Source organism: Esox lucius, chromosome 7 (assembly GCF_011004845.1).
Source record: "Esox lucius isolate fEsoLuc1 chromosome 7, fEsoLuc1.pri, whole genome shotgun sequence".
NCBI classification, from domain to species: Eukaryota; Metazoa; Chordata; class Actinopteri; order Esociformes; family Esocidae; genus Esox; species Esox lucius.
In genome coordinates, this window is record NC_047575.1 from 49,142,100 (window position 1) to 49,164,974 (window position 22,875).

The 22,875-nt window shown below is 43.8% G+C and overlaps 2 protein-coding genes across 2 annotated transcripts; both read right to left on the reverse strand.

The window, feature by feature from the left end:
* Positions 1–5: 5 nt before the first annotated feature.
* LOC105026640 (tyrosinase) lies at positions 6–8,056 on the reverse strand. Its single transcript, XM_010898212.3, has 5 exons — positions 7,085–8,056; positions 4,845–5,061; positions 3,232–3,379; positions 1,939–2,120; positions 6–1,859 (listed from the first exon to the last, which is right to left on the reverse strand). The coding sequence occupies exons 1-5, from the start codon at positions 7,910–7,912 to the stop codon at positions 1,606–1,608; spliced, it is 1,629 nt and encodes a 542-aa protein (XP_010896514.2). The 5' UTR covers positions 7,913–8,056; the 3' UTR covers positions 6–1,605.
* A 7,002-nt stretch (positions 8,057–15,058) lies between these two features.
* Positions 15,059–22,536, reverse strand: rab38b (RAB38b, member of RAS oncogene family). The gene is made up of 5 exons (XM_010898211.2): positions 22,299–22,536; positions 21,966–22,131; positions 17,500–17,651; positions 16,609–16,737; positions 15,059–15,915 (listed from the first exon to the last, which is right to left on the reverse strand). The coding sequence occupies exons 1-5, from the start codon at positions 22,368–22,370 to the stop codon at positions 15,763–15,765; spliced, it is 672 nt and encodes a 223-aa protein (XP_010896513.2). The 5' UTR covers positions 22,371–22,536; the 3' UTR covers positions 15,059–15,762.
* Positions 22,537–22,875: the final 339 nt, after the last annotated feature.

Here is a 22,875-nt window from a genome sequence, read left to right on the forward strand (position 1 = left end):
GTGTGCGCCTGGTTCAGCTCGAGCAGCGCGCCACTAGGAAGATTTCGCGCTGTGCAGTTAAACGGAATGGCGTGAAAGGGTACAGCTCCGTCTAAATCGAGAATATCTTTTTTGTATTTACAATTACTTTACATTAACAGGTAGCTTGCCGTAGACGTGTGAATTGACCATCAATAGGCTTATCAAAAAGGCCACTCGTCAAACTCGTAATATAAATATTTTATTATTTTAGATAATTCCAGGGTTAGTTTCAAATTAACTACTTGACATTTGTTTGTGGGTTTAAACAATGTTACAACTGAAACAATTTAGTTTAGCTTCCACCAATTATCAGTTCACCTGGCCTTAGGCTGGGCGCGAATTCCTGGTCCTCGGCTTCACAACACCGGTGACAGGCCACCTTGAAAATGTTCCCACCGTTTGAGCTATACAAAATGTAACAGTTTACAGCCATATCTGCAGCATTTTAAGTTGTTGGTGGAGTAACCATATGACATGTTTTAGCGCTGTTACACGGAAGAGGCTGTGGTATCATCGACTGTATTTTATTAATAGTCAAAGTTGTCAAAATTATTAGGCTACACCTCAAGTGTACCCTCAAACACATTCAGCGTCAAAATAAAACAGAAGTAAAAACAAATTATATTGCAGAGAGAGATGTATAGTAAGCACAGAGTCCAGACAGCATGAAACAACCCTTTAATTGGTTTCATGGGATTTCGAGCTGCTGTGACATTAGTTCAGATTTAAGTTAAAATTGTGTTACATGTAGGTCCAGTTTTCATGTTGAGCAGTGTAGCAGATACGTACAGTTGTTTGGGTAGTTAAACTGTGAGGTAGTAATGGTACTTAAACAGTTGGATCTTTGTAGTAATTTAGGCCTAAATGTGTAGCATTTTACATGGTGTTACATGGTTTTAGTTATGGCAGTTTAACAGCGTGGTAGTTGTGATTGTTTAACTGTGTGGTTGTTCAATAGAGTGGCAGTTGTGTTAGTTGTAAGTTGTTAAACTGTATGGTGGATGCAGTAGTTTAAGAGTATGTTAGTTGTGGTAGTTTGACAGTGTGGTAGTTGTGGTATTTTAACATTATAGTCAGTTCTCCTCCTTTGTAAATCTAAGGAATGTGCTCAGTAAATGTTCCCTGTGTCCTGCTCTGTTTTAACTTAGGAGGACATGAGCCCTTGGACCAGACCTCAGTACTACCAGGGCTGAGTGACTCCTAGCTGTCCTTGTCCAAAGACCTCCTGGTTGCATTGCATATCAAGTAGCTGATTATACCTGACGATTTTGGCTGCCAACCCTCAGATCTTCATTCCTCTCTAGGTTTCTTCCTAAGTTTCAACACTTTTAAGGAATTTTTCCTAGCCACTGTGCATCAAACCTGTTGTTGCTTGCTGTTAAGAGCTTCAGGCTGGCTGTTTTGTAAAAGCACTTTGTGACAACCTCTGAAGTAAAAAGGGCTTTATAAAATAAATTGGATTAATTTGATAGTGGTTGTGGTAGTTTAGAAGTGTGGTAGTTGTGGTAGTTTAACAGTGTGGTCGCTGTGGTATTTTTCCATGGTGGTAGTTTAACAGTGGGTGAATTGTGGTAATGTGGGCGCTTAAACACTATTGTAGTTCGGGGAGTCACTATCACTGCTGATGATGAGTGGCTCCCTCTCTGGTAGGTGGAACGCAGACTTTTTCCCGCCTCGTTGCCATGGCCACACTTTCCAACACGCCCGGGTTGTGGTCGCCGTAATTGCAGCCACAGTTAAGGTAACCAGGGCCCCGAGAACCAACGCCCCTAGCAACCAGGGCCACACCTCCATCATCATCGCCAGGTACGGACTGAGAACCTCCACTATCCTCTGGTCTGGGGAGGGACAGGAGGGATGAGAGAAATGGCAGGGGTGGAGATGTTCTTTACAAGCGTCCTCATACCTAGTACTTACCAGAGTTCAGCATGTAGGAGTACTCATAGCCCAGGTCCTTGCTGGAAACAAAGTACTCTATGTTCCTGTGTAGTGGAAGGAATGGAACCATATGGTACTGTCTGTTATGACCGATAGGAGCGTTGGACTCTGGGTAATGAGTCTGCTCTGGAGCATGCCTCCGCAACCACTGCTCATAGATACTAGAGGGAGAGTGAGACAGGGAGAGTGAGACGTAGACAGGGAGTGACGAGGGAGAGGGAAAGAGACAGACAAAGTAAAAGACACAGACAGACAGAACAACAGACAGCCAGAGAAACAGACAGAGAGTGGGAGACACACATAGACAGTATAGTTTTTACTTATTATGTCTGTTGGATTCTTTACCTTGTTAAAGCTGCACTAGGTAGGATTTTAAGTAAAAAATAAAATAATTACAGCATTTTGCAATTACTCACTGGTCTGAAAGTTTTCTGGTTCCACCCCAATGCCCTATAGAGAATGAAGTTCTGAATAATAATATGAAAAATAGAATTACCTGTTCCAAAAAAACAAACTCAGAGTTCGACGTTCTTCTTAGCCTTGCTAACGTTAGCTTAGGGTTCCTGATTGCTAGCTATAGAGAGTTGGTCTAAGTCTTCTTTCACTTCTATGCAGTTTTTGTAGTGTATGCTGTAGTACACATGGGAGGAACTGGCTGTTTGTTGCCCTGGTCTCTAGCTATTATTGTTTCTTACAGTAAGCAAACCTGACTCCCTATGGTATACTTATGCTATGTATATATCATCCAGGTAAAATGCGCTTTCTCAAAATAAGCCAAGGAGGAAGGCCAGCCTCGCAGAATGCAATCTGCTGGAAGGCCTGCCTCGCAGAAGGTAATTGGCTGGAATGGGATTGCTGGAACAGAATTGTCTGGAAAGTAGTGACTCCAAAAATTATAAATTGACATTTCACTGACACTGAACTGTCTGTGTTGCCAAACAACTCATAGAGGACCTCATCAACATGTTTATAGGGGACAAAACCTGAGTTTTATTACAGAAAAAAATCCTACCTAGTGCAGCTTTAATGTTGATATTTGCTTTGTAATGTTTTCAGGGGTGTGAAAGAGAGGGATGTGGGAAAGAGGAGGGAGAGAAAATCGGGAATAGATTCTGGAGTTGTGTGTGCGTGTATGTGTGTGCGTGTATGTGTGTGCGTGTATGTGTGTATGTGTATGTGTGTGTGTGTCTGTGTGTGTGTGTGGGTGTGTGTATGTGTCTGTGTGTGTGAGTATGTGTGTGTGTGTCTGTGTGTGCGTGGGTGTGCCCTCACCTGTCAACATAGGCATGGTGCAAAAGGAAAATGGGGTCGTTAGCTGACCCCTGGACTGAAGACATGGAGCCGTTCATGAAGATGTGAAGGGACGCATGCATTCCAATCACTGCACTGTTACCCAGGCCTGTCTGTGGGTTCCCAAAGCCTACAGGTCAGAGTTAGAAGTTAGAGGTCTCCCATTTGAACCCAGGTCTCCCATTTGAACCCAGGTCTCCCATTTGAACCCAGGTCTCCCATTTGAACCCAGGTCTCCCATTTGAACCCAGGTCTCCCATATGAACCCAGGTCTCCCATTTGAACCCAGGTCTCCCATATGAACCCAGGTCTCCCATATGAACCCTGGTCTCCCATATGAACCCTGGTCTCCCATATGAACCCTGGTCTCCCATATGAACCCTGGTCTCCCATATGAACCCAGGTCTCCCATATGAACCCAGGTCTCCCATATGAATGGTTATGTCTTTAACCCTACACCATGGTACTACACACTTGCTCAGTGTCGGTATAGGATCTTGACATTAGATCATTTTGTTGCGCGTTAACATCACGCCAAGTGTGAATATTTAGCTAGACACCATTAAACATTGTGTTAAACTGACTAATGTTACTGATTAAGTTAATCTCCACCACAAATAGCATCTATGAAATGTATGGCTTTTGCCACTGGTCGTTTTAACAGCTTATTAGCCAGTAAAAGTCTAGTATCTAATTTGCTACTTGGAATAGTCATAAGATTTGAGCAATTTCTGGCAAGACTGAATATGAACTTACCACAGCCAAAGCTATTTCATGGCACAAAAACATTTGTTTTTCTTTCATTCGTGAATCAGTATAGGTAATGATAACTGACTTTTTCATCATGTGAAAAGACGAGAGAATCGTGGAAAGCCCTACTATTTTACTGTCCAAGTGGTCTTTATCTAGCCAATATTACCACCAAAATCATGCACGGGATCCACCAGAAATAGACAAAATATAAATCATTTTATTTTAGGCTTACTATAATGTAGCTACTGAAGATTGTAGCCAGTGAAGTTTCCGTCTATCTGGAACAAATCCTAATGCATCACTTGCTTTGACTGTAACAAGATTCGAAAGCAGGACTTATTGGTTGCAGGTCCGCATCTCTAACCAGTACGCTATTTAACAAGGTTCAGTCAGTCAGTCAGTCAGTGAGAGTCATTCGCTCTTCTTGGCCGGCTCCGCTTACGCGGTCCGGCAAAAATAATAAAAAAGATAGACCAGGACCACTAATTTTAGTCTTTTAGCAGACACTCTTTCACCAAAGAGTATTGCAATTAGTAGACATGTTAAGAAGCTAGGTGGAACTACAACTCAGTAGTAGTAAGTAAAACAAATTCTACTCAAGGAAAAACATTCTATTACTGTAGGAGGCCTTCAGTTCAGAAAGTTTATACCTGTTCAAACATCACACCAGGTGGCAATGTACATATTTTCAGATTGTTGGACACCAGTAAAATATTTGATGATAATTTTCTTAACTGTAATTGAACCAGATACATTAACTGAGAACACATTCTAATTTTCAGTGACAATCTGGCCAGAGCTCTCCATGGAGAAGGCTTTTATAGCAGAGGCCATGCTCTCACCTTCCAGTGTGTTTCTGAAGCTGAAGTTAGCAGAGCGGTCCATTGCTCCAGTGTCATATTCCGGGAGACTGACCGTGAACTCCACTTCTGCTGCCGTGGGCAACCGCGGAACCACGTTATGGTTGTGGTTACCAGGGTTACGCAGTAATGGCCCCTCATCGCTACCATCACACAGCACCCCCCGTGCACTGTAGTCCTCCGCCCGAGAACACATCACCTACCCACGCACACACACAACAATGAATAACAATGGATCTGGGAGTTGCAGACAACATAATGTATCGGATTATAATAATGGATCTAGGAATTACAGAAAAAGGTAATGTATCTGATTATCATAATGGATCTTGGAGTAACATACAAAGGTAATGTATCTGATTATAATAATGGATCTGGGAGTTACAGACAAAAGTCATGTATCTGATTATAATAATGGATCTAGGAGTTACACACAAAGGTAATGTATCTGATTATAATAGTGGATCTGGGAGTTACAGACGAAGGTAATGTATCTGATGATAATAATGGATCTGGGAGTTACAGACAAAAGTTATGTATCTGATTATAATAATGGATCTAGGAGTTACACACAAAGGTAATGTATCTGATTATAATAGTGGATCTGGGAGTTACAGACGAAGGTAATGTATCTGATGATAATAATGGATCTGGGAGTTACAGACAAAAGTAATGTATCTGTAAGAGCCATAATTATGTCAATTGTTGCTCAGGATTGCCACCCAGTGGTTCCCTGAAAGACATAGAGGCACCAAATCATGGCAGCTGTCAGCAGTTTGATTTGAACGTGTTAGCAGCTGGTGGAGGACGATCCAGGGTTAGAAGCTGGGGGAGGATGCTCTGGTGTTAGAAGCTGGGGGAGGATGCTCCAGTAGAAGCTGGTGGAGGACGCTCTGGTGTTAGAAGCTGGGGGAGGATGCTCCAGTAGAAGCTGGTGGAGGACGATCCAGGGTTAGAAGCTGGTGGAGGACGCTCTGGTGTTAGAAGCTGGGGGAGGACGCTCTGGTGTTAGAAGCTGGGGGAGGACGCTCTGGTGTTAGAAGCTGGGGGAGGACGCTCTGGTGTTAGAAGCTGGTGGAGGACGCTCTGGTGTTAGAAGCTGGGGGAGGATGCTCCAGTAGAAGCTGGTGGAGGACACTCCAAAGAAACTTCTCTTATCATTTCCTTTTGTTTCCGTTTATGTAACTTTTCCCTCTTAAATTACTTATTTGGTGCCATATCTTTAGTTATAGGGAGTGAAGTTAAGGCAAAGTAAGTTATGCACATTTACACACACAATATTTAACTTAACCTTCAATCAAGACAACTGTGAGTAAAATTGATGGGTGAAATTACCATTGGAAATGCAACATTTTTTTATCTGTCTTTATAAGTTGCGTCCATATGGCTTATGTTAGAAAATAGGAAAGAAGCCATAACGGTATCTGATTTATAATAATGGATCTGGGAGTTACAAAGGTAATGTATTTGATTATAATAATAGATAAAGGAGTTACAGACTTAGGTTACGTAGGTAATATTACTTACAATTAGGGTTAGGGTTATGCATAACTGGTTAGGTTTAGAGTTGGGCATGAGGGCAAGGTTAAGTTTAGGTGTAAATGTTAGGTTATTGAGGTTAATGTTGAGTTTAGGGTTAGGATTAGTAAAAGTAAATGTGTGTGTGTGTGTGTGTGTGTGTGTGTTTGTGCGTGCTGATCACAGAACATGACCCATGGTAGAAGCATGAGACAGTCACACCTCCCTCTGTTCCTCTCCACACATTCCTCCTTCCCTCTCCATGCCTCATTCTTTTCCTCTCCCCACCTCCCTCCTTCCTTCTCCACACCTCCCTCTGTTCCACTCCCCACTTCCCTCCTTCCTTCTCCACACCTCCCTCTGTTCCTCTCCCCACCTCCCTTCTTCCCTGAGCTCCTGCAGATACAGGTTGAAATGAGGCCTGGGGGTAGCTGAGCTCCCATATTTCCACTGGCCAGCCAGTTATCATTTTCGATATAACTGGAAAGTAGAAAGTATGGCTCCCAACCTCCCAAATCCCAATTTAACCCCTGCTTAACAGTGACAAACACCTAAACACAGTTTATTCATCAAGTGTAACATTAAAGTGGTGGTCTAGATCACTTTGGAAATTATAGTAAGAAACTCGTCTTGAGTAGGAGGTGAAGGAAAATGGCGAGTGAGAGGTGGTGGACAAAAGAGGTGAGGGAGGAATGTCGTCTCACCTTCCACGAAGAGAACACAGAGGCGGGGCTGATAAGGTTGGGGTTTAGCGGGCTCCTGGCACCCATCAGGTCGTCGGTGCAGATGTCACAGCCCTGCGCGTCTCTCCAGTCCCAGTAGGGGATGGAGAACTCGAAGTCCCCTGTCAGCTTCCTGATCTCGCGCTCCCAGTGCAGCAGGTACACGCGGTGCCACGGCAGAAAGGCGGGAGCCCAGTGACCAAAATCCACGTCAGTCCACACGTTCCCTGGACCCCCAAGAAGCGCGTTCCTGGAGACGTAGTAGTGCATCCACACAAACACGTCATAGGTAGACACGTTAGAGAACAGCGGGGAGCTCCCGTTATTCATCTCCCGGTAGGTCCCCGTGGCTATGACGTAATCCTGGTTGACGGTGTGCTTGGCCAGGTTAAGGTAAGAGATTAACTTCCTCCGTTCCGCTGCCGACAGGTGAAACACGTTCCGCCGTAAGGACACTCTCCGCTCGGCGCAGTTGTCTCCGAACAGGCCAAACTGGCACTCTCCGCAATTGAACCCCATGTAATTAGAGGCACACTGGCAGGTGCGGTTATAAAACACCAGCGGCCACCGTTCTCTGTCGTCGAGGCCACTGAAGGGGTAATTCAGCCCGTTGGGGAGATCCGATACCTCCACATCCCGGCAGAAGCCCCGGCCAGAACTTGCCCCGCAGGCCGAGCCATCTCCGTCCCAGACCGGGCAACACTCCTTAGACAGCAGAGCTTCCGCAGTGGCGCAGAGGCGCGGGAACTGCTGTTGGGAGAAACTCACATACTGGAGAAAAAACACACCGTGAAGGAGCTGGAGACGCATGGCACCACTTCACCATGCACGCTGGCACACACAACTGTCCCGTCCGGTCCTGTCACACGCAGTGCAGTGATGAGTTCGGATGATCATGAAGAGAGCGCTAGAGGAAGCGAGAGAGGGCTAAATCCATGTAACTGTTCCACTAGATCGGAGTTACCCCAGCCCTGGCCCCAGCCCCACTTCTCCTCCCCCTTCTCCCACCTCGCCCCGCTGTCACATGCCTCATGACCCAGGGGTGAGCTTCTTTCATGGGAGGGTGGTTCACTGATCACACATACCGAGCGACGGTCGGGGTTAGGGTCGCTTGCACATTCTGACAGCCTAGCCAAGTGATTTAATTTATTTAATTACACTGCAGTCTGTTTTAAATACATTGAAACATTGAAAAAAATTTACATTAAAAAAAAAAAAACATAGGCATGGCTATACACATACAATACAAATGTTTTTTTTTATTGTATTTATTTAAATGTGACTATATATCATGACGTCCAGTTTGAATCACAATGTATCATTTCAACAATAACAATTCAATAACAAAAGTTAGAGCGATTCTGATACTGTATTTCATAAACAACGAGGTATGTGAGTTATGTTGCCATCATCAGTGTTTACACATTTTGCTCGTTAATCCACTCAGGTATTTCACTCTGTTTTAGTTAACATGCCAGTAATATACATAAAGCCCCACAGCCACGTGAAGACTATGTCAGACTGGACGTTAATAAAGATACGCCTGTATTCTGTTTAGATCCTAGTTTGTGTAGGATTTGGTTTGATATTTTGGATATTTTTAGATAAAATTATACTAATAATAAATATTCTTCATAAAAACCAAACAGAAGTCAAGGCTTTATCTAGCCTATTGCCTTACCAGCAGCTATATGGAATCTATTTATCGTGTGCGTGATTCTGTTTTACATCTTTTCGAAGGTGCTTAGGAAAATAAAATGCAAAAACTTGCAGGCGTCATTCTATTTTAAACTTTGTATAACTGGAAAAAGCAAACCTCATTCCATAAAACTGTGGCCTCGTGGTTTCTCAGTAAACAGCCTATGTTTCTACTACTCGACATCAAGATAATAATGACCAATGTTCTGGATAGCATTCACGTACACATCACATGGTTATCATACCGTTAGTCCGGTCATCGTCCACCCCGCGGCCACAGCGCGAGGCAGTGTACTGGGGTATCACCGGACTGCTCGCCAGGCTCTCGCGGGGCAGACCACAGTCATCTGCTGTATTAAATTACGTGATTGTCAATATCAGTTATACACACAACTTAACGTTGCTCGTCCTGGGATCCAGATAACGGAGTGTTATTAGAACACCTCGTCCTGGGGTGATAGGGTTAATTGTGTTGTGTGTGTTTTACGTTTTCCCCATGGGGGCATTCAAGTTAATCCTATCCTCTTCTTTCATTAAATTGTTGAGTCAGTTTTCCTGCTTTGCTTGTAATGAACATCTGGGATGTATGCGTTGAATACACAACATGGCATATTCCTTTTAGTTGACTGCATCATTTAAAAACAGTGTCATTTTCTCAGAGCCAACATGTCAGAATATTCATATTGGCCAAAGGGTGGTTTATATAACTGGACATTCCTGACTCCTGCTGACGGAGGTGAGTCTCATTGCACTAGATTTTTCAGGTGCCACTGTCACAATCTGGACTAAGCTTGGGTGAATGACGTCTTGTCATATCAATCCAGCTCTTACAAAATGACACAGATTGGCCCTGAAAGATGCTGCATCATTCATGGTTGATGACATGCAGACTTGAGAAGTCAGCCTGTTGTTATGTCTGCAGAACCGTTATCAGACTGTAGATGGTGCTACGGCAGCATTAAATAACAAGAGGAGCGCCATAAAGCCATTAAAGCAGTAAGAAAGTGAGGGGGAAAGAAAGAAGGAGAAATAGAGAGAGGTGTAAACTACAGTCCTGCTAGATGGGGAGGACCAGACTGTAAACTACAGTCCTGCTAGATGGGGAGGACCAGACTGTAAACTACAGTCCTGCTAGATGGGAGGACCAGACTGTAAACTACAGCCCTGCTAGATGGGGAGGACCAGACTGTAAACTACAGTCCTGCTAGATGGGAGGACCAGACTGTAAACTACAGTCCTGCTAGATGGGGAGGACCAGACTGTAAACTACAGTCCTGCTAGATGGGGAGGACCAGACTGTAAACTACAGTCCTGCTAGATGGGGAGGATCAGACTGTAAACTACAGTCCTGCTAGATGGGGAGGACCAGACTGTAAACTACAGTCCTGCTAGATGGGGAGGACCAGACTGTAAACTACAGTCCTGCTAGAGGGGGAGGACCAGACTGTAAACTACAGTCCTGCTAGATGGGGACGACCCGACTGTAAACTACAGTCCTGCTAGATGGGGAGGACCAGACTGTAAACTACGGTCCTGCTAGATGGGGAGGACCAGACTGTAAACTACAGTCCTGCTAGATGGGAGGACCAGACTGTAAACTACAGTCCTGCTATATGGGAGGACCAGACTGTAAACTACAGTCCTGCTAGATGGGGAGGACCAGGCTGTAAACTACAGTCCTGTTAGATGGGAGGACCAGACTGTAAACTACAGTCCTGCTAGATGGGGGGGACCAGACTGTAAACTACAGTCCTGTTAGATGGGAGGACCAGACTGTAAACTACAGTCCTGCTAGATGGGGAGGACCAGACTGTAAACTACAGTCCTGCTAGATGGGGAGGACCAGACTGTAAACTACAGTCCTGCTAGATGGGGAGGACCAGACTGTAAACTACAGTCCTGCTAGATGGGAGGACCAGACTGTAAACTACAGTCCTGCTAGATGGGGAGGACCAGACTGTAAACTACAGTCCTGCTAGATGGGGAGGACCAGACTGTAAACTACAGTCCTGCTAGATGGGGAGGACCAGACTGTAAACTACAGTCCTGCTAGATGGGGAGGACCAGACTGTAAACTACAGTCCTGCTAGATGGGGAGGACCAGACTGTAAACTACAGTCCTGCTAGATGGGAGGACCAGACTGTAAACTACAGTCCTGCTAGATGGGAGGACCAGACTGTAAACTACAGTCCTGCTAGATGGGGAGGACCAGACTGTAAACTACAGTCCTGCTAGATGGGGAGGACCAGACTGTAAACTACAGTCCTGCTAGATGGGGAGGACCAGACTGTAAACTACAGTCCTGCTAGATGGGGAGGACCAGACTGTAAACTACAGTCCTGCTAGATGGGGAGGACCAGACTGTAAACTACAGTCCTGCTAGATGGGAGGACCAGACTGTAAACTACAGTCCTGCTAGATGGGAGGACCAGACTGTAAACTACAGTCCTGCTATATGGGAGGACCAGACTGTAAACTACAGTGTGTCTACATGTGTACCAGACTGGGGACTGCTGTCTCCCAAATGAACTAAGAGAGAATAAATTGACCAAGACGTACTGTGATGTAATTCCGCAAAAGAAAGATCAACTGAGATCAAATAACCTGACAGAAACCTCTACTGTGATCTAGAAACCTAACAAGGAAATTACTGTGATCCAATACACCTGACAGAGGGATCTACTGTGATCCAATACACCTGACAGAGGGATCTACTGTGATCCAATACACCTGACAGAGGGATCTACTGTGATCCAATACACCTGACAGAGGGATCTACTGTGATCCAATACACCTGACAGAGGGATCTACTGTGATCCAATACACCTGACAGAGGGATCTACTATGATGTATTTACCTGACAGAGAGATGCGGTCTAGTAAATCAGCAAACATGAGCAAAACTGATTGACATTAGATACTTGAAAGACAGGAAAAAACATTCAGAACAATAATCTCTTAATCCTTCATCTGAGACGTTAAATCGTGTAACTGAACCCAGAGTAACACAAAACCTCCCACTGGAATCACACTGTTTCATTATACTTGTGTGTGTGCTGTGTTTATTAGTGTGTAGGAGTTTCTCTACTGAGGCTTTAGTTAGAAATAAAAAAAAAGGCTTACATGGAGAGAGAGAAGTTCAATATCTGATTTTCTTTTCAAAATTGTGTGTGCTTGTGCGCCCGTGTGTGTTTAGCAGGCCTTTCCTCACAAACTGCTAGTATCAGTCTCTGATGATACACCAGAACAGCCAGTGATCGGAGCAAAATTACAATACTGATATTTGAAGGTCTGGACCATGTTTACTAGACAGAAACAGAAAACATTCACCTTTATAGTTGGGCCAGATAGTAACAGTTGTAGTTAAACAGAATGTCCCCACATTACTAGCAAGGTGCTGCTGTGTGTTAAAGGTCATACAGGGTGTCCATACACCAAGACTAAAGAATTTTGAAGTCACTTTTGGACTGTAAAATTGATTTGTGGACTCAAAGAAAGTATTTTAAATGTCTAATGTGTGTTTTTGTCAATGTGTGTGTGTGTTTTTCTCTATTTCTGTGAGGATTGTAAACTAACGAGTCAAAATGAAGCTTGTGAGGACATTAGGCTGTTCCTCACTTGCATAATGTTTTTTCAAGCAGGGTGTTGAGGCTAAAGTTACAGTCAGTGTTAAGCAGTATCATACTTTGGGTTGAGTTCAGGTTTTTGGGGTTTGGGTTAGATTTATGGAAAATATTGTTATTTGAAAGATACAAAATGTGTGTGTGTGAATATCTCTGACACATTGTTCCTATGTCCTAAATGAGAACGAATCATTAGGGGGGGGGGGGGGGGGTACAGACTGACAATATGAGAAAGCTGAAGTGTGACAATACTCTGGTTACCCTCCAGGTCTGGTTAACCTCCAGGTCTGGTTACCCTCCAGGTCTGGTTAACCTCCAGGTCTGGTTACCCTCCAGGTCTGGTTACCCTCCAGGTCTGGTTACCCTCCAGGTCTGGTTACCCTCCAGGTCTGGTTACTCTCCAGGTCTGGTTACCCTCCAGGTCTGATTACCCTCCAGGTCTAAGACACTTGGTCGTCCCATCGACCTGATTACCGTTGAGGACAAAAATATTCACACCCTTGCACTGATTACAGAATACTCCTCCATTTCCTCAACATTAAGCTCAAAACGAAGAACCATTTGGTCTCCAAATATGATCATTGACATTCCTTTTTTCTGAACACCTTTGTCATACTGAAACGTAAGTGTATGTAAAATAAAATGTACGAAAGGTTTGGCCACCCAAGAGCAAACATTTTGTTGTACATTCTAAACTACAGTTCAACTGCTCTGGTAAACATCAGTAAGATAAGTCATTTTCCCTACTAGGACCTCCAGTTCCCAGCCCAACAGCTGATTTCACAAAGCCACAAAGTGTATTTTACAAAACACCCAGCCTTAAACCCGAAGGAGAAAACAACAACACTGTTGCAGCACAGGGGCTAGGAAAAACTCCCTAGGAGGGGCTGAAATTTAGGAAGAAACCTAGAGAGGAACCAGGATCAGAAGAGTCACCAGTCCTCTTCTGGCCGGGTGAACATTTTAAGAGTACAAGTTCTAATAATTAGTAAATGCATTTGGGTTGTGTCCAGAGTCTATAAAACCTAATCCAGGTCAGAAGCCTGACCAGATGGACAAGGACAGGGACAACCGGGTGGAGGGGGGGTGGTTATCAGACCGGCAGCTGGAATCGTAAGGTATCGTCTTGATCTGCAACACATCCAGGAGGACTTTAGACAGTGACAGCAACAAGTCTTTAGAGCCTGGTACTCAGGAGGTGTGGGCCAAGACCTCATGTCCTCCTACGTTTGAACGGAGCAGGAGACAAGAAAATGTAGAGAGTGCATTCCTTAGATATACACTGAAACCTTGGGAAAGTCTATGTTTGAGGTTTATTTAGTTTTTCCTCTTCTCAGTTCATTGGTCTTCCCAAGTTTCACAGTGGTACAGGCTGCAGAATGTTCTGTTATCTCTTTGTCAACCCCTGTTGAGTGTAACCACCCTGTAGACACCTGCAACCCAGTTACAATCACAGACCACCTGCCTCTGACCTAATCATTTAGAATGAACAGTAAGGAGGCCTGCGCCTTGTGATCTTTAGATTGATTAGATTCATCTTAGTGTAGGTGTAGTTATGAACATCAGGAGCAATTCAGAGGGGTTAGTAGGACCAAGTCCATGAAGCACTTTGTAGGTTAACAGTGAAACCTAAGAACCAGCCCTAGCCTTAACGGGTAGCCAATGTAGAGGATAATGCTGGAGCAATGTCAACATTTAGCACAAGAGGAAGTTTACTTAGAGCTTCATCTGGGTAGCTAGAAAGAAAAGCATTGCAATAGTTAAATCATAAAGAAACAAAAGCATGGATAGGCTTTTCTGCATCATGTCTGGACATCTTTTTTTTTAGTTACTGAGATGGAAATTCAAACTATCTAAACTTTCAAGCATCACTTCAAGGAATTTATGATTTTCCTGCATTGGAGTTTATTCCTTGCTGAGTAAGAGCTACATTACATTGGTCTCAGGTTAATTTAACATCATCTCCAATATATTTCACCCTGTTGTGCACATGATGCCTTGCTCAAGGGCACAATTATATATATATATATTTTTTTTTTTACTTTGCTTGGGGATTTAAACATTCTTGTTCAATTGCTGTGAATAACTATGTAGTTTTTCCATTCACCCAAACCCTGCCTCCCTACAAAAGCACACACACACACACTTTAAATACTTTATTAGAATCCACAAATCAAATGTACAATTCAAAAAGGACATCAACTAATTTTACAGTCACACAATAATTAGATTAAAAAAAACGAATTAAATAAATATATAAAAACAGATAGCAAAAGAAAATAATATAACATGTAGAATAAAAACCTGTGAGAAAGGGATGTGTGCAGCTGAGACCCACTGAGACATGGGGACAGGCAGAAGAATGTGTCTGTTTCTGCACGTGGTTTATGTAATATAATGAATCAGCGGATGAGTAAGAAGAAGTGGAAGCAAAGTTTTTGTAGAGAAAGAGAGAAGATAAAAATGGAGGAGTAGAGAGTAACAGAGGGGAGAAAGATAAGAGTGGTGAGATAGAGGTATGTGGAAAGGAGGAAGAGAAGAGGAGAGAGAGGACAGAGAGAGAGAAAGGCAAGACATGGGGGGAGGAGAGAAGGAGGTCTGTAGAGAGGAGAGAGAGCAGTTGGAAATGGAACGCTACACACCCGCACACACGCACACACGCACACACACGCACACGCACACGCCACATCACAAGCTTTGAATCAGTTACCATGGGAACAGAGCTGGTTAAATAAAGTTTAAAACACAGACAGACACACTGACACCATTGGAGGTATCTGGGTCTATAAAAAATTTACTATGAAGCCTTTAAGTTAGAACAGAGCAGAGCTTCGTTACATTTGTAAAACCAATGGCTGTGGCTCCGAGTCTCTTCTTGTCTGACAAAAATATCATCAAAAACATCAAAATAACATCTGCGCTATGTTTCCCACAACAAGTCTGTTCAACAAGGAATCTGAACCCAGCCCGTTGCCCCTACCAACCTGCTCGGAGTGCCTTCCAGTGTCACATGTTTCAGACGAAACTCAGAGGGTGACTTCCAGGAAGCAGATCAATAAACCCACCAACTTAGAGACACACTTTGACCGAAACAATGCAATTAATCTTCCACTTTTGAATAATAAAACAAGCATGAAATTCAGACAAACAGGTGCAGTGAGACATTCACATATGTGTCACATCATTAACCTCCTCGCTCCTCCCCCACAATTTAGCAATAAGAATATTATGTGGTGATTTGGGACACTTGTGTGAAGGAAAGTGTCGCCACTCACAGCTCTTCACTGCTTCTGCTCCCTAAAGTCTTGACCCAACAGGTCGGGGAAGTGTCTCTGGTCTCTAGGGTTTGAAGCAGGCTGAGCAGGTCCCAGGCTGAGAGTCATCCAGCTGAGGGGAGATTGTGTCTGGGACCACCGACTTCAGGATGTCGTTCTCTGTTGCCATGATGTGTTTCACCAGGAAGTTGGCAGCTTCGTTGATGTTGGTGTTGTCCTGAATGGACAAAACAGAAACAACAATATAACGGCTGCTTACACGTTTCAGAGAGCTCAGTGCTGGTGTGTTTTATCCCAGTTTGAACACTGAATACAAATAAAAGATAATGAAAAGGTTAGAGGCTAGTCTGACAGATAAAGTTGGAATAACTTACAAGAATAAAAAGGCATTCTTGGGACAGCTTAACTGGGCTTCCAGCTTCTGACCAAAATGACCCTAACCCTAACTTGTGACCCCAGAGAATGTTGAGCCTCCTCACCAGGGAAAGAGCAGTGACCTCAGGAGGTCAACACTAAGCTGTCTCTTAATATTCAATACAAATGAGTGAGCAAGGTTGTGCACCACAGGCATCAGCTGTGACCCCTGGAGCAGCCTAGGTCACCCATCTTTTGACCACTCAAAATACAGTAATGTGGTCATCACATGGTAAGGTTGAACACTGTTTGGGTTACAAAGGTGTCTTCATTTCACAAGAGCCTAAAAAATCCCAAAGTTAGAAGATGTGCCGTTGTGTAATTACAGGTTAAACTTAGCATTGTCTCAGGGTGGTTGGTGGTTTGTTGAAGCCCTCCAGAGGTCTGGGGCTTCGCTTGGCCATTTTCCTGTATCCCAAAAGGTTCATCTAGGCACCTTTACTTCTATGAGTGTTGGTTGAATGAAAACAACACCCGGCAAATACATTTTTCTCACCTTGGCTGAAGTCTCGAACCATCCCACAAAGCCATTGTCTTTACAGAACTGATCCATTTTGATGTTGTTGTTGGTCAGTACCTCCCGTCCCTGGTCACACTTATTAGCCAAGAGGACCGTGGCAATGCTCTGTCCAATAGAGAGTAAAAGAAAAACAGGCAGGAACATGTTGTAAATATCTGTATGACTGAAACTGCAGGGAACAGCTGTTTCAGTCTGTCAGAGTTCTCCTCTAGGTAATCTAAGTCATATATATTTAACAGAACAAAGGCATGTATTAACAGATTCACTGGAGATGCGACCAGCCATAACGTTGTGCTGTGGTTTTGGCAGAACAACCCCCCACCCACCCAACTTACCGGCGAACACTGAATTCCCTATAACAACACTGTAGAAAACAAGAAACCAGGCAAGCCGCTTATGCGGTCCAGCAAAAACCCACCCCAATCAACTTGAACATAGACTGGGGTTAACTAATGAGGAGATTGTCAGGTATGCTGGAAGGACTTCTCTGACTGTGTGACTCTGAGGGCTTGCGGTCCACACCTCAGGTCTACGGGTGTCCCTCAGTAGACACCCTCCCCTGGATTAGACTGACTTGTGAGTATGTCACCACATACAAATCCCTTGCTAGATGGCTGCTTTGCTCACTCTCACTCAATACCCTTGTAATCCACCTCCATGTCTAAAGCTAAATCCAGAGTTAGTTTCTTATTTCGCAGTGAGGCGTCCTTCACATCTGCTGCCAAGTGTATGCTTGTAAAAACAACCCTCCTCCATCCTGGGTGACGGAGTCTACAGGTTTACCACTTTCTGATGTCCAACACAGTCCTGCCAGAGTTCTCAATATGTTTGAAACATTGTCCTGTATAACTCAATATATTCACCCACCTGTCCATTGGTTAGCATGAGTTTAGAGTCCAGGTCTTCCTTCCACTTGGTGATGGCCTCAAAGGTGGTTGGCCGCGTCACGTCAAACACGATGAATGCTCCCATGGCCTCTCGATAATATACACGGGTCATGTTCCCGAAACGCTCCTGGCCTACAAGACGAAGAGACACGGAAAACAAAGAGTCAAACAGAGAAAGAGAGATGGAGATTGAGAGACAGAGGTGGGAAGACAGGTCAGTCTGAATCAATGAACAGGTGACTGGAGATCACAGGTCAGTCTGTATCAATTAACAGGGGACTGGAGATCACAGGTCAGTCTGTATCAATTAACAGGGGACTGGAGATCACAGGTCAGTCTGTATCAATTAACAGGGGACTGGAGATCACAGGTCAGTCTGTATCAATTAACAGGTGACTGGAGATCACAGGTCAGTCTGTATCAATTAACAGGGGACTGGAGATCACAGGTCAGTCTGTATCAATTAACAGGGGACTGGAGATCACAGGTCAGTCTGTATCAATTAACAGGTGACTGGAGATCACAGGTCAGTCTGTATCAATTAACAGGTAACTGGAGATCACAGGTCAGTCTGTATCAATTAACAGGGGACTGGAGATCACAGGTCAGTCTGTATCAATTAACAGGGGACTGGAGATCACAGGTCAGTCTGTATCAATTAACAGGTGACTGGAGATCACAGGTCAGTCTGTATCAATTAACAGGTGACTGGAGATCACAGGTCAGTCTGTATCAATTAACAGGTGACTGGAGATCACAGGTCAGTCTGTATCAATTAACAGGGGACTGGAGATCACAGGTCAGTCTGTATCAATTAACAGGGGACTGGAGATCACAGGTCAGTCTGTATCAATTAACAGGGGACTGGAGATCACAGGTCAGTCTGTATCAATTAACAGGTGACTGGAGATCACAGGTCAGTCTGTATCAATTAACAGGTGACTGGAGATCACAGGTCAGTCTGTATCAATTAACAGGGGACTGGAGATCACAGGTCAGTCTGTATCAATTAACAGGGGACTGGAGATCACAGGTCAGTCTGTATCAATTAACAGGGGACTGGAGATCACAGGTCAGTCTGTATCAATTAACAGGTGACTGGAGATCACAGGTCAGTCTGTATCAATTAACAGGGGACTGGAGATCACAGGTCAGTCTGTATCAATTAACAGGGGACTGGAGATCACAGGTCAGTCTGAATCAATTAACAGGTGACTGGAGATCACAGGTCAGTCTGTATCAATTAACAGGTGACTGGAGATCACAGGTCAGTCTGAATCAATGAACAGGTGACTGGAGATCACAGGTCAGTCTGTATCAATTAGGTGACTGATGTTGAAGTGTATGTTTTTGTTGACAACTTGAACATTTATCTGTACACAGGAAGTCACGTTCATTTCAAGCATGACAGTAATCAGCCAATGGGCTTACAGAACTGTGATGTGTATTCCAGGTTGGGATATCTATAAAGGAGAGGTACAACCGGACATTTCTTTGAGATGAGATGAGTTTGTAAAACCAAGTATGAAGACTGAGTCTGTAACATTATGAACAAAATACTATCAAATGCTGCAATAAATAATTGAATTACTCTCTCCATTGACGACGAGTACGCAATCATTATTTCAACCAATATAGGAAACAGCTGGTTTCTAAAACTGGAGATCACAGGTCAGTCTGTAACTATTAGTAGGTGACTGGAAATAACAGGCCAGTCTGTATCAATTAGAAGGTGACTGGAGATAACAGATCAGACTGTAACTATTAGGAGGTGACTGGAGATCACAGATCAGACTGTAACTATTAGGAGGTGACTGGAGATCACAGATCAGACTGTAACTATTAGGAGGTGACTGGAGATCACAGATCAGACTGTAACTATTAGGAGGTGACTGGAGATCATAGGCAAGTCTGTATCAATTTACAGGTGACTGGAGATCACAGGGCAGTCTGTAACAATTTGGAGGTGACTAGAGATCAAAGGTCAGTCTATAACTATTAGGAGGTGACTAGAGATTACAGGTAAGTCTATAACTAGTGAGTTTGACGTGGATATCCATGCAGTTGCATATCCTCTGAGTCAGCATTTCCTGTCATGACAGTGTGACAAACATTCTACAGATCTCATTCACTATGACAGGCCACTTCTATTGCAGCCTGTTCTAGCCTGGTCTAGAATGGTCTGTTCTAGTCTGGTCTGTTTTATCCTGGTCTGTTCTAGCCTGTTCAAGAATGGTCCGTTCTAGTCTTGTCTGTTCTATCCTGGTCTGTTCTAGCCTGGTCTACACTGGTCTGTTCTAGTCTGATCTGTTCTAGCCTGGTCTAGACTGGTCTGTTCTAGCCTGGTCTGTTCTAACATGGTCTGTTCTAGCCTGGTCTAGACTGGTCTGTTCTAGTCTGGTCTGTTCTAACATGGTCTGTTCTAGCCTGTTCTAGACTGGTCTGTTCTAGTCTGGTCTGTTCTAGCCTGTTCTAGACTGGTCTGTTCTAGTCTGTTCTAGTCTGGTCTGTTCTAGTCTGGTCTGTCCCACCAGTCTAAGCAGACTGTTGTCATGGTTAAAAGGTTCTTACTCAGAACAATATTACACATTTATTTCAGAGATTCTTGGACTTATTTGTACTTTCCCATGAGCTCAATGTAATGCCATCATATTGTATAAACTACATTTAGTAGATGCTCCTTCCCAGGGCAAGTCACATGAATACTTAAGATTGACCGTCTTGCTCAATGGCAACACCACAAATTCCTTTTACACGGTCGTATTGGGGATTTGAACCGGCAATATGTCATTGACTAGCCCTTTACTCCAGTGGTTCCCAACCCTTTTTAGAAAGATCCCACCTTCTGAATTTTAACCTGTACCGCTTAAGTGCCCCCATTAAGCCAATGGACCTTCTCAAGTACCCCGTGTGGATGGGCCATGTACCCCAGAGATCCTCATCCCCCTGGTTGGGAACCACTACTTTAACCAATAGGCCATCTGAGTAAGAAGAGGCTACTCAATATTACATTAGACCTTTTTAAGATTTGTATTAATCACACACCCTTAAAAACATATATATACACACCCACACCCAGCATGAACAGAAATGTCTTGTTTGTGTGGCAACTAGAGGAAAGAGAAGCAAGTCAAAGGTTCCATTTTGGTCCTGGTCGTTGTGTAACAGAGAAGAAGCTGTCATCGTTGACTCACCCCAGAGTAACCAAAAACTGTCTGCTCACTGTCTGTCTGTCTTTCTGCCTGTCTGTCTGTCTGTCTGTGCGTCTTTCTGTCTGTGTGTCTTCCTGTCTGTGTGTGTTCCTGTCTGTCTGTCTGTCTATCTGTATTAAGATTATGCATCACACTTGTACTGCATGACATCCACTTCATGTGTCACCATGACCAGACATTTCTGTGGGATAATGAATGACAACAGTGCAGTAGGGTAATGTGCATGAAAGCAGACAGACAACGACCCTCAACTTTTTTAGTAATTTATTAATGCACAGTCTACTATTTTTATGCTCAGTCCACTGTTCTTATTTGTTTTTATTTCTCCAATTATATTCGTTTTCATTTCCCCAATTATTTTTTTATAAATTATTGCATCAACGGCCAGAACAAATTCCTTGTTTGTTGTGAAACTTACTTGGAAATAAAACCCTTTCTGATTCAGAATAAAGTTGCAATGACAGCTACAGACAGACAGGTGTAAAGACAGACAGAGGGAGTGTGTGTGTGCGAGAGATTGTGTTTGTTTACAATGGTTCTCCTGTGACTTGACCTTAAAATGTCTCTCACATGGGCTCACATGATCCCAACCATACCTTCCACGAGGAAGACCTTGTTAAAACAGAGGGGGAAAGAGAGAGAGTGGCTGGGGTGGTGGTGGGGGGAGCATTGGGTGGAGCGATAGAGAATGTGAGGTAGGCCAATAAAAAAAGCTATCTAAATGTGAGAAATGAGCTTAATCAACAACATGGTGCAGAGAAATAGGTAAAATATTTTTTGTACACAAACCAAACTTGGAACCAACACAATAAAAAACACAATGACAAAAAATGTTGCGTCATGATATGATGCAGAGATCACATATTCCGTATCTTAGCAGTGCTGGCCTACAGATAAGCAAAGATAGCCCAGCACCAACTCGTTCCAACGTTTTCCATAACTATCAAGCAACCTCGATACATATATGTATAGAGGTATACATACACATTTATATACATTTATATACAAGTTGCTTGATAGTTGCTTGATGGTTATGGAAAGTTAAAGTTATTCACTTTCAAGCTATATATATATATTACATTACCACGTCGTTCAGTAACCTGATGAACGAAGTTGACCAAACAGTCCCGTATAATACATGCAGTTACAAATGTAGCAGGCTACATTAATTGATGGTGATAAACTGAATTTACTGATATCTAACAGCAGAGTAGTTAAGAAATATCTGACCTACCAGCGATGTCCCAGAGCTGTAGCCGGACGGTCTCTGAGTCCCAGTTGAGAACCTTCAGGGCGAAATCCACGCCGATGGTGGCGCGATAGTTGGTGGAGTAACTCTGGTGAACGTACCGCTTAATAATGGAGGTCTTGCCCACACCCAGGTCTCCAATCACTAACACCTGTAACAGCGCGGAGCACAACCATCATCATCCTGCTAGATGGTAAATCAAATAATGATAAATGTAAAACGCATGTACCCTACTTGGCGCATAAAGTGTGACATTATTAACTACTCTATATCATTAGACAACTGACTGAACGTCTGATAATGTTTTTTCAAAGCTACCTTGTACAGGTGCTCCTTCCCGGGGTGCTGCATCCCGGCGGTAGCCGTCGGGGGAAGGCGGTGGTTGGTCATACCGGATAACAGTTCACCGGTTATTAGGATAGTGTTTAAGAAGTAGCGGAAAAGTAGTCGTGTTTGGTTCAAAGCGTGGTTTACTTCTCTGTTCTCTCTGCTCTGCGCGGACTCTTCAAACACACACACACACACACACACACACACACACACACACACACACACACACTGCAGAGGAGAACGGAAAGAAACGCCCTGCTGCAGGGAGCGCGGGGAACTTGTGACCCAGCAGCAGCAACTCCAGTCTCGTCTCGCGCCCCGGGGAGCTGAGACGCACGACCGGCATCTCGTGAGCTCCACATTCATGAATAGTTTTCATGGCTGAGTCCCCGTGGGGTTAAATAATATAACCTGGTCGTTAAAGAACAATACTAGCACTGTGAATGCCGTTATGTCTGCTCATACGACAATAGCATACTAATGCATAATCTACAACCGGTTATTCATTCTTTATTACTGTTATAACTTGGCGGAAGGTTTTCATTATGTTACTGGTCCTGTGAAA